The 12,549-nt window shown below is 46.0% G+C and overlaps 1 protein-coding gene across 2 annotated transcripts in view; it reads right to left on the bottom strand.

The window, feature by feature from the left end:
• The window catches only part of LOC147124091 (neurolysin, mitochondrial-like), a 60,931-nt gene that overhangs the window by 16,556 nt on the left and 31,826 nt on the right, over positions 1-12,549 (bottom strand). For both annotated transcript variants that reach the window (XM_085981586.1, XM_085981595.1), the window contains exon 11: positions 1,617-1,745. In XM_085981586.1, the coding sequence (XP_085837712.1) occupies positions 1,617-1,745 (129 nt within the window). The remainder of the gene's footprint in view (positions 1-1,616; positions 1,746-12,549) is intronic.

The raw sequence follows: 12,549 nt of genomic DNA, 5'->3' as shown, positions 1-12,549 counted from the left end.
TTACGCAGTCCCTCGGAACTAAGGATGACTTGCTTCCACATTAAAAATGAGTTCGCAGGTGACTTATGAGTCCAATGCGGGACTTACAGTCTCTGTCACAGGTGGGGCAGACGGTGGTTGAAGGGGCGGGTGGGTGGGGTGCTTGGGTTGACGTGCGCTCCATGCGCTTGGCTTCCACTTGCTCCCGGCGAAGAGGGGTGTTCGGCGCCTTCCCGGATGCTTCTCCTCCACTTTGTGCGGTCTTGGGCCAGGGATTCCCAGGTGTCGATGGGGATGTTACACTTTTTCAGAGGCTTTGAGGGTGTCCTTGAAGCGTTTCCTCTGCCCACCTGGGGCTCTCTTGCCGTGCTGGAGCTCCGAGTCGAGCGCTTGTTTTGGGAGTCTCGTATTGGGCATGTGGACAATGTGACCCGTCCATCGGAGCTGATTGAGCGTGGTCAAAGCTTCAATGCTGGGGATGTTGGCCTGAGCAAGAGCATTGACGTTGGTCCGCCTATCCTGCCAATGGATTTGCAGAATCTTGCAGAGGCAGCATTGGTGGTACCTCTCCAGTGCTTTGAGGTGCCTGCTGTACATGGTCCATGTCTCTGAGGCATACAGCAGGGCGGGTATCACTGCTGCTCTGTAGACCATGAGCTTAGTGCCGGGTTTGAGGTCCCGGTCTTCAAACACTCTCTTCCTCAGGCGACCGAAGGCTGCACTGGCACACTGAAGGCAGTGTTGGACTTCGTCGTCGACGTCTGCCCTTGTTGACAGTAGGCTCCCGAGGTATGGAAAGTGGTCCACGTTGTCCAAGGCCTTGTCGTGGATTTTGATAATCCGGGGGGGGGGGGGGGGGGGGGGGGGAGAGCAGTACTGTGTGGCGGGAGCAGCTTGGTAGAGGACCTTTGTCTTACGGATGTTTAGTATAAGGCCCATGCTCTCGTACGCTTCAGTGAAGGTGTTGACGATGGTTTGGAGTTCGACCTCCGAGTGAGCGCAGACGCAAGCGTCGTCTGCATACTGTAATTCGACGACAGAGAATTAAGTTCCCCTGGCTCTAATAGTGGGTGCATTTTACCCCTAACTGCAAGTTCAAAGTTACCTGAGCCCACTGCCCATCCCCCGACCATGCCTGTTCTTTGTTCTCGGTGAGCACTGGCTCTTCACTTAAACTTAGCTCCCAAATTCCCAGACCTCTCTGCCGTCAAGACTACGCTTCTCCACTAGACTAGTGATCTAGTGACTAGTGGATCGCGAGTGGTGCTCGGGGCCAGGGATCGCGAGAATATCAGTGCTAATTTGATCCTGCGAAAGACAACATCATTCATGTCCGAGGCCGGGACCCAGGAGCAGGGACGACCCCAGCAGCGAAGTCAAGACCCAGGAGTGGCGCAGCGTGGACCAGCAGCGGGGTCGGGGCCCAGGGAAGGTGCGGCACGGGCCAACAGCGAGGTCAGGCGGACCACAACGCATCCTACGAAACCCAGTCAGAGAGGACCTGCGGGAAGGAGGGAGGAGGACAGTAGCATGGGGAGGGAATTAACCAAGGATGGGATGACCATGTATGGGCCTGATGCCTGCTTTGCTCCACGATAAGGAACTACATTTGAATTTTGTGTCTGCAGTTTTTGTACCTGGTGATGCGGGTATTCCAAGAATTTCTTCACAGTTTTTGGCGTACTCCTCTGCCGTGTTAGCAGATGACTTTGTATGGATTGACTGATCAACCTTACTCAAAACAATCTGCCGCAAATTTAGAAGACCTGTTTGGGGAGAAAAAAAGATAATGTAGACTTCTTCCAAAATTAGATGATAAATGATTGGGAATTGGAAAAAATGGGTTAAGAGAGATGCACTTACTTCTTAATTATCAATACTGGATTTTGACTAATATTGTGGAAGGTTAGCCATTCTGTTACACTTTCCCAATTGAGAATGTTTAAGAATAATTTAGGGAGGGAAATAAGGTCTTGCTCCCCAGATATCTAGGACACCCATCCGGCCACCTCATCTCCCCCACGCTGTTACCTGCAGTCTTCCCACATGCCAACTGCAATGTTGTAGGGCGCAGGGGAAAAAGAAAAATATTACAGGCAAAAATGAAATACGAGGTAAGAAAGAGGAAAAAAGGGAAAGAGAGAAAAGTAAGTAGAAAAAGAGAAAACCAAGTGAAGAGGAGAGACTAAATGAGGAAGAGAGAGAAACAGAAAGGGAAATGGTCAGAGAGAGAAAAGAGAAGAAAACCAGAAGGGGAAAGTCATTTGTCCCCCTTTTAAAAAAAAACTTACCTTAGGGGCATGAGAAACGGAGTTTTTAAGGTGTGACCTCAGCCTGAAAAAGTTTGACAACCATGAATCAGAGTGTTTTGTTTAAAAGTTATCAGTAATGAAAACTGGCATGAGAAAGCCTTAAGCAAGATGAATGGGCAGGCCTATGCAGTCCCTACCATCATTTTGTCAGTGACACCTATGCTACTGCCCCCTCCCTAAATGGTCAGTAAAACTCCCAAGAAAACTGACCTATACTTTGGCACCATGGGTTCCATTTCCCTCCAGTTGCTAACTTCAGCAAAAAAAAAATCTAGTAAAAGCACAGAAACAGCCAGTCGACCCACTGTGTCTGTGCTCATGCATTGCTCGAGCAATCCCAAACAAGTCCCACTGCCCCGCTCACTTCCCATAACACGGTATCTTTCGCTGTTTCAAATATTTATTTGTGTTTCCCTTAAAGGGTGCCATGGTCTCTGCCTCAGCGACTCGCTGTGACAAAGCATTCCATGCTCCAACAACTCTCTGCATAAACAAATTCCTCCTGTCCTCTTTCTTATCGTCAGTTTTAAATTTATGTCAGCTCGGCACTGACTTTCCAACCCAAGCAAATAATCTTTCCCTATTCAGCCCATCAAAACACTTTATAATTTTTTTAATCCACTATTGAAATCACAGGTAATGTTATCCTATTATGCACTTGTGCAATTTCTTTTAAAGAGTTTAACACATGCAAATAGAATGTCGAATCATGTCACTCACTTTAGACTCCCCAACACATGCTGTCTGCACTGGGCCAATTTATTAAGGAATTCTATTTGAGACTCTTTATCAGAGCCATTATCATCATCAAATTAACATTGATGAGGTTTCCACTAAACTCGGCTTCTAAACCGAGACTGTAACCCTTTTCAACTTGAACAATGTTTTAACCATTTAAGCTTACAGCACAGAAGACGACCATTTGGGGTCCATCATCCCCGTGTTTGTTCTTCGCTAAACTAATACCACTGCCCTGATCTTTCCCCGTAGCCCTTTACCTTCCTCTGCTTTAAATATTTATTCAATTTTCTGCTCCTGTAGAAACAGTTCCAGTATCTTTATTGTGCGAACTATAGATTAATTTGAATTTTTAAAATTCCTTTGGCAAAAATATTCTAGGCATTGATTAACAACAGCACAATGGATCTTTTCAGGGAGCTTTAATAAATGACGGTGATTTAAAAAAAAAAAATCATAGCTTTTATATTTTAAGGACGATAAATCTCTTGTGTTAAGACCTGAAAGCCAGAATATGAATTGATTTTTAAAACAGCACAATAACGACTACAATTCATACAAAACTGATGTTTATTGGATTCATTATTCAATTGTAATAACTCGGACTGAAAATTTGAAAAAAAGTACAATTTGGAAAATAAGAGTAGACATGCGAATATGGATATTCTGATCCTTTTGGCATAATTATATTTCACTTTTAGGTACATAAAATATGTCTAGTGATTCTTCCCTCCAGCCGGGACAGCTGCAGCCTCTGCTCAGCTCTTCCTACTTGATGCATCTTAAGTAGTTAGCAGAGCAGAATTCAAACCTGTATATATCCCCTACTGTTTACTGTCATTTTCCAAATTGTACTTTTTTTTTTAAAACCACGGCTCTTTTCAATGACAGGAATTCAATTCCTGGTGGTCTATTTTCCAGAGTCAACTTAGCAATTTAAAAAAGATTGTAACAGAACAAAATCAAATAAGCAATTGTCTCAAAATAATATGGGATTTTAATTCCTTGCAATACTGGCTGCATCTTTCTATATTGATTGTATGGTTGAACCGAATGTTGTACATTTTAATTCCCGTGTAGATTTAAAACAGAACATCTTTCAAATTTTCAGTATGAGTTATTACAATTGAATAATGAATGCAAAAAACAGCAGTTTTGTACGAATAGCAGTGCTGAACTTTAGGGCATTATTGGCCCAGAAATTCGGGTCGGGGGCTTCCCGCGGGTGCAAGCCCCCAACCTGCACTTATCTACCGTGCCGGCCGTTGAGCTGTGGGCCCGCGTGGGATTCCGATCTTGGGCCTCCACCAACTGCCGGCGCGCAGTGCTTGTGTATCCCAGGGGCGCAGTTAGTTCGACGCGTCCCCTGGGATCACATGGGCCATGGAGAGCCAATGGTAGCAGGGAATGCTTCATTCATAAGTTTGACAGGAAGACCTGTCAAACCTATAAATACTATAAGCCCCAAAACATCACTAAATCTTAAAATAAATTTTTGAAAAATCACATCTTTAAAATAAACTATAAATTACATGAAATAACTATTTTAAACAATAATTAAAATTTTTGAAAAAAAATTACATTTTCGAACAGGGCTAAAAATAAACTTACCTTTCTTTAAAAGTATTTAAAAATAATAAACCTGTGGAAAAAATGTTTTAATTTTAATTAATTCACCACTTACCTTGTAAAAAGCAGGCCTTGCGCCTGCTTTTTAAAGTGCAACTTCCGGAGACTTACCCTCCCGGGAAAACCTGCAAAAAAAACATAAGTTTGATGCGCACGCGCCGCCTCTCCGGCGCACGCGTTCCACCTCTGAACCCCTTCTTTCAGGGGAATGGAAGTGCCGGTTTCCCGCGCATGCACGAAACCAGCACTTCCATTGGGCTTACAGGTGAGTACCCCGTGCGTACTCACCCGTGGAGACCCGAATTTCTGGGCCAATATGCTTTTCAAGATCTAGGTTGAGAAACTGAAGAAAAGTAATGCCAGGCAAGAGCAGAGTGGGCAGTGCACAGTAATAAACTGGTGCCACTCGTCAGTGAGCTGTAAAGAGTGAGCTCAAATTTCAGTTCATCACAAAAATAAACGAAAAGGGAGGTTAGAAAAGCAACCTTACACAGAGGGTGGTAAGAATGTGGAATTCCCGGTCACAAACCCTTGCTGAAGCAAAGTCCATAAATTCTAATAAATAGAAAGAGGAATATCAAAGGGTGAGCGCGAGAGTGGGATCAGACTAGATGACTCCTGGAGAAAAACACCAGCGCAGACTTGATCGTCTGAATGACCTGTAACATTCTATTCTATATGTGATGGAAAGATAAACAAGCTTATGAGAGCGCAAAAAAAAACCCGACTGATTTGGTTTGACAGTGTACTGTAGTTCATTTTTAAGCAGACTCAACTATAGAGGTAGTAAACAACAAACTGGTGACATAATGTAAAATTTCTCTCCAATCATTACACAATCTCTGCTTTCAGACAGGCTAAAAAGGGAAAAAACAACCTGATTTCAAAATATTGGTATGGGAGAAGCCTTTTAAAATCTGCAGTTCACAATGTAGGATGAATTTTTAATTTGGCATATAAAATACATTATATTGAAAGTTCAACGTGCTCTTTGAAACTGCACGTTGGAGTTTCAATGTGATGCACAGTTATGCCAAATAAAAAATTCATCCTCCATAACAATTTCAGAAAATGTCACAAATTATAGATGACTGGGTTCTATCATGGTGTTTCAACCTACCTCTCTTTGCTGGTAGTTGGAGTTTAGAACAGAGCTATCAAATGTTTCCCTCTTTGCATGAGATTTGATGGCGATAATGCCCAAAAATGGGCATCTACTTGGCTTCCTCACCTCAATTTGTGCAAGCATCACAAAGTTCAACAGCTTATCTGTAAGTGGAAGGTTGCGTGAAGGGCGCAGAGGGAAGCTAGAGAGGGCGGGTTTGATATCCTGTACCAAAACATGTATATTAGTTTACTTGGCTCTTCCTTTGCATTAATAATGTAATCAGCACTTGTACACCTCCACACTCCTCTGTCAGTTTTAAATGCCTAGTAGGAGCCTGTTCTGCATTCCAACAAACTGCTCTGGTTTACATGATGTTTACATAGAAGATAGGAGCAGGAGTAGGCCATTCGGCCCCTCGAGCCTTCTCCGCCATTCAATGCGATCATGGCTGATCATCCAAATTCAGTACCCTGTCCCTGCTTTCTCCCCATATCCCTTTAGCCTTAAGAAATATATCTAACTCCTTCTTGAATATACTTAATAAGTTGGCCTCAACTGCCTTCTGTGGTAGAGAATTCCACAGGTTCACCACTCTCTGGGTGAAGAAATTCCTCCTCATCTCAGTCCTAAATGGCTTACCTCTTATCCTTAGACTGTGACCCCTGGTTCTGGACTCCCCCGTCGTCGGGAACATCCTTCCTGCATCTAGTCTGTCTAGTCCTGTTAGAATTTTATGCGTTTCAATGAGATGAATTTGATAAGTGACCAACCAAATTGCTCATGGACTGCTAATTGATTTTTTTTGTGCAGATTTTCTTCCCTGTTGCACTTCTGATGGCTTGACTCTCCTGTTCGGTTACCATTTCAGGGCATCAGTTTCACTCTGCTACGTCCCCCAAGAGACCATTCTTCCGGCACGAGCCCAGCAAGTCTTTAAGGGAAGGACGGGGTGAGCGCGGGCTCGTCTTACCCAGCCTTCACTTAATGTTCACACACATGCACGTTCCAGCAAGTGTCACTGGGTAGTGATCAGAAGCAGGAGTCCTTGCTGTTTTTTCCCCTCCCTAACTCAACTCAGGGGTGCTCAGACGAGGCAAACTGCCACTCCAACTGACATCAGCTAATTCAGCACAGACCCAGAATTAAACTTGGGACTTTCTAGTCCATATGGCTCAGTTATACACTGCCTCCTAATCAATTTAGTTCTGTAACACACTGCATTTTAGTCTATAATGCTCGATTACACACATTTTTCTAGTCTACTTATTCATGCCTTCTAATCTATACGGCACAGTTACACACTGCCTTCTAGTTTATACAGCTCGGTCACACACTGCCTTCTAGTTTATACAGCTCGGTCACACACTGCCTTCTAGTTTATAAAGCTCGGTCACACACTGCCTTCTAGTTTATACAGCTCGGTCACACACTGCCTTCTAGTTTATAAAGCTCGGTCACACACTGCCTTCTAGTTTATAAAACTCGGTCACACACTGCCTTCTCTCCTATAAAGCTCGGTCACACACTGCCTTCTCTCCTATAAAGCTCGGTCACACACTGCCTTCTCTCCTATAAAGCTCGGTCACACACTGCCTTCTCTCCTATAAAGCTCGGTCACACACTGCCTTCTAGTTTATAAAGCTCGGTCACACACTGCCTTCTCTCCTATAAAGCTCGGTCACACACTGCCTTCTCTCCTACAAAGCTCGGTCACACACTGCCTGCTCTCCTATAAAGCTCGGTCACACACTGCCTTCTCGCCTATAAAGCTCGGTCACACACTGCCTTCTCTCCTATAAAGCTCGGTCACACACTGCCTGCTCTCCTATAAAGCTCGGTCACACACTGTCTTCTCTCCTATAAAGCTCGGTCACACACTGCCTTCTAGTTTATAAAGCTCGGTCACACACTGCCTTCTAGTTTATAAAACTCGGTCACACACTGCCTTCTCTCCTATAAAGCTCGGTCACACACTGCCTTCTCTCCTATAAAGCTCGGTCACACACTGCCTTCTCTCCTATAAAGCTCGGTCACACACTGCCTTCTCTCCTATAAAGCTCGGTCACACACTGCCTTCTAGTTTATAAAGCTCGGTCACACACTGCCTTCTCTCCTATAAAGCTCGGTCACACACTGCCTTCTCTCCTACAAAGCTCGGTCACACACTGCCTGCTCTCCTATAAAGCTCGGTCACACACTGCCTTCTCGCCTATAAAGCTCGGTCACACACTGCCTTCTCTCCTATAAAGCTCGGTCACACACTGCCTGCTCTCCTATAAAGCTCGGTCACACACTGTCTTCTCTCCTATAAAGCTCGGTCACACACTGCCTTCTCTCCTATATGACTCGGTCACACACTGCCTTCTCTCCTATATGACTCAGTCACACACCGCCTTCTCTCCTATAAAGCTCGGTCACACACCGCCTTCTCTCCTATAAAGCTCGGTCACACACCGCCTTCTCTCCTATAAAGCTCGGTCACACACTGCCTTCTCTCCTATAAAGCTCGGTCACACACTGCCTTCTCACCTATAAAGCTCGGTCACACACTGCCTGCTCACCTATAAAGCTCGGTCACACACTGCCTTCTCTCCTATAAAGCTCGGTCACACACTGCCTTCTCTCCTATATGGCTCGGTCACACACTGCCTTCTCTCCTATAAAGCTCGGTCACACACTGCCTTCTCTCCTATAAAGCTCGGTCACACACTGCCTTCTCTCCTATAAAGCTCGGTCACACACTGCCTTCTCTCCTATAAAGCTCGGTCACACACTGCCTTCTCTCCTATAAAGCTCGGTCACACACTGCCTTCTCCCCTATAAAGCTCGGTCACACACTGCCTTCTCTCCTATAAAGCTCGGTCACACACTGCCTGCTCTCCTCTATGGCTCGGTCAGACACTGCCTTCTCTCCTATAAAGCTCGGTCACACACTGCCTTCTCTCCTATATGACTCGGTCACACACTGCCTTCTCTCCTATAAAGCTCGGCCACACACTGCCTGCTTTCCTATAAAGCTCGGTCACACACTGCCTTCTCTCCTATAAAGCTCGGTCACACACTGCCTGCTCTCCTATAAAGCTCGGTCACACTGCCTTCTCTCCTATAAAGCTCGGTCACACACTGCCTTCTCTCCTATAAAGCTCGGTCACACACTGCCTGCTCTCCTATAAAGCTCGGTCACACACTGCCTTCTCTCCTATAAAGCTCGGTCACACACTGCCTTCTCTCCTATAAAGCTCGGTCACACACTGCCTTCTCTCCTATAAAGCTCGGTCACACACTGCCTGCTCTCCTATAAAGCTCAGTCACACTCTGCCTTCTCTCCTATAAAGCTCGGTCACACACTGCCTTCTCTCCTATAAAGCTCGGTCACACACTGCCTTCTCTCCTATAAAGCTCGGTCACACACTGCCTTCTCTCCTATAAAGCTCGGTCACACACTGCCTGCTCTCCTATAAAGCTCGGTCACACACTGCCGGCTTTCCTATAAAGCTCGGTCACACACTGCCTTCTCTCCTATAAAGCTCGGTCACACACTGCCTTCTCTCCGATAAAGCTCGGTCACACACTGCCTGCTCTCCTATAAAGCTCGGTCACACACTGCCGGCTTTCCTATAAAGCTCGGTCACACACTGCCTGCTCTCCTATAAAGCTCGGTCACACACTGCCTGCTCTCCTATAAAGCTCGGTCACACACTGCCTTCTCTCCTATAAAGCTCGGTCACACACTGCCTTCTCTCCTATAAAGCTCGGTCACACACTGCCTGCTCTCCTATAAAGCTCGGTCACACACTGCCTTCTCTCCTATAAAGCTCAGTCACACACTGCCTGCTCTCCTATAAAGCTCGGTCACACACTGCCTTCTATCCTATAAAGCTCGGTCACACACTGCCTTCTCTCCTATAAAGCTCGGTCACACACTGCCTTCTCTCCTATAAAGCTCGGTCACACACTGCCTTCTCTCCTATAAAGCTCGGTCACACACTGCCTTCTCTCCTATAAAGCTCGGTCACACACTGCCTTCTCTCCTATAAAGCTCGGTCACACACTGCCTTCTCCCCTATAAAGCTCGGTCACACACTGCCTTCTCTCCTATAAAGCTCGGTCACACACTGCCTTCTCTCCTATAAAGCTCGGTCACACACTGCCTTCTCTCCTATAAAGCTCGGTCACACACTGCCTTCTCTCCTATAAAGCTCGGTCACACACTGCCTTCTCTCCTATAAAGCTCGGTCACACACTGCCTTCTCTCCTATAAAGCTCGGTCACACACTGCCTGCTCTCCTATAAAGCTCGGTCACACACTGCCTTCTCTCCTATAAAGCTCGGTCACACACTGCCTTCTCTCCTATAAAGCTCGGTCACACACTGCCTTCTCTCCAATAAAGCTCGGTCACACACTGCCTTCTCTCCTATAAAGCTCGGTCACACACTGCCTTCTCTCCTATAAAGCTCGGTCACACACTGCCTGCTCTCCTATAAAGCTCAGTCACACACTGCCTGCTCTCCTATAAAGCTCGGTCACACACTGCCTTCCCTCCTATAAAGCTCGGTCACACACTGCCTTCTCTCCTATAAAGCTCGGTCACACACTGCCTTCTCTCCTATAAAGCTCGGTCACACACTGCCTTCTCTCCTATAAAGCTCGGTCACACACTGCCTGCTCTCCTATAAAGCTCGGTCACACACTGCCGGCTTTCCTATAAAGCTCGGTCACACACTGCCTTCTCTCCTATAAAGCTCGGTCACACACTGCCTTCTCTCCTATAAAGCTCGGTCACACACTGCCTTCTCTCCTATAAAGCTCGGTCACACACTGCCTGCTCTCCTATAAAGCTCAGTCACACACTGCCTTCTCTCCTATAAAGCTCGGTCACACACTGCCTTCTCTCCTATAAAGCTCGGTCACACACTGCCTTCTCTCCAATAAAGCTCGGTCACACACTGCCTTCTCTCCTATAAAGCTCGGTCACACACTGTCTTCTCTCCTATAAAGCTCGGTCACACACTGCCTTCTCTCCTATAAAGCTCGGTCACACACTGCCTGCTCTCCTATAAAGCTCGGTCACACACTGCCTTCTCCCCTATAAAGCTCGGTCACACACTGCCTTCTCTCCTATAAAGCTCGGTCACACACTGCCTGCTCTCCTATAAAGCTCGGTCACACACTGCCTTCTCTCCTATAAAGCTCAGTCACACACCGCCTTCTCTCCTGTAAAGCTCGGTCACACACTGCCTTCTCTCCTATAAAGCTCGGTCACACACTGCCTTCTCTCCTATAAAGCTCGGTCACACACTGCCTGCTCTCCTCTATGGCTCGGTCAGACACTGCCTTCTCTCCTATAAAGCTCGGTCACACACTGCCTTCTCTCCTATATGACTCGGTCACACACTGCCTTCTCTCCTATAAAGCTCGGTCACACACTGCCTGCTCTCCTATAAAGCTCGGTCACACACTGCCTTCTCTCCTATAAAGCTCGGTCACACACTGCCTTCTCTCCTATAAAGCTCGGTCACACACTGCCTGCTCTCCTATAAAGCTCGGTCACACACTGCCTTCTCTCCTATAAAGCTCGGTCACACACTGCCTTCTCCTGCTCTCTTCCACCCCCCCCACCCTCCACTTAACTGGACAGGAAGGTGAGATGAGGAAATAAAACCTACCAAAGTTTATAGGAACGGAGGTCAGCTTATATTTTCAAGGAAGTGCACATCCTAGATGACAAAGCACAATTTCCCAAGACCCAAATAATCTTGTGGGTCAGGTTTTGATAAATATAGGGAAGGACTTGCTTGCAAAACCCGAGGAAGAACATAATTGTTTTATGAATTATTTTCACAATTTTTCATGAAGGGCCACAGAATTGGCTACATTGATACGTTTCCAGGTGCTCCCTTCCAATCAGACTGGCCTCGGACAGCACCTGTAAGGAAGGATTTTCAGAGTTCCTTACTCCAGGGTGAATCCAAATTCATTCACTTGAACAACTATAGCAGAACGCAAGCAAAAGGTAAACATTGGGAACTTTGATGTGCTGTAGCTGATGGTGTCTACTTATTCTCCTGGGGCTGTGGGGATCTGTGCCTTCCTCTTGGAAAGTGGGCTGGTTAGGGTTCTTAATTTTATGCATTTATTGGGGGTATTCTAACAATTTTCATGACCTTGTGAACAGTAAACTATTGATAAGGAAAGCTGTATTTCAAAGGGAAGAGTAAAAAAATCATAATGTTGTTAATGCCTGTTAAATAATTGCTTAACAGATGTAGACTTTTATCGTGAGAGCTGCCAGCGGGGTTTTGGTTTTCTTCATTTGGTTGGTCTTTTGTGTTGTTTTCAGCAGGGATCTCCTTTGTTGGGTATTCTTCAACCACGCTATGGGTAGAGCCGATATTGTTTTGTGTAATATCAAGGGTATTAGCCAACCTTAGCTCAATTGGTAGCACTCTCGCCTCGGAGTCAGGTGGTGTAGGTTCAAGCCCCATTATCAAGGCTTGAGCACATAATCTAGGCTGACGCTCCAGGGCAGTACTGAGCAAGTGCTGCATTTGTGGAGGTCTCATCCTTCAGCTGAAAAATTAAATCAAGGTCGCTGTTAAAGATGCCACCCATGATGCTATTCAAAGAGGAACAGGGAGTATCCTGGCCAACATTTTCCCCTCAACCAACACCACCAAAAATAGATCAATTAGTCATTCATCTCACGGTTGTTTGGGGGTATTGCTGGTGCAGAGTGGCAGACACATTTGCAAATGTAACAGTATTTGAAAAAGTACTTACGA

Source organism: Somniosus microcephalus, chromosome 1, assembly GCF_052327205.1.
Source record: "Somniosus microcephalus isolate GS21.2 chromosome 1, FLI_Smic_1.0, whole genome shotgun sequence".
NCBI classification, from domain to species: Eukaryota; Metazoa; Chordata; class Chondrichthyes; order Squaliformes; family Somniosidae; genus Somniosus; species Somniosus microcephalus.
The sequence above is the reverse complement of the archived record's forward strand: the minus strand, read 5'-3'. Positions and strand labels throughout refer to the sequence as shown.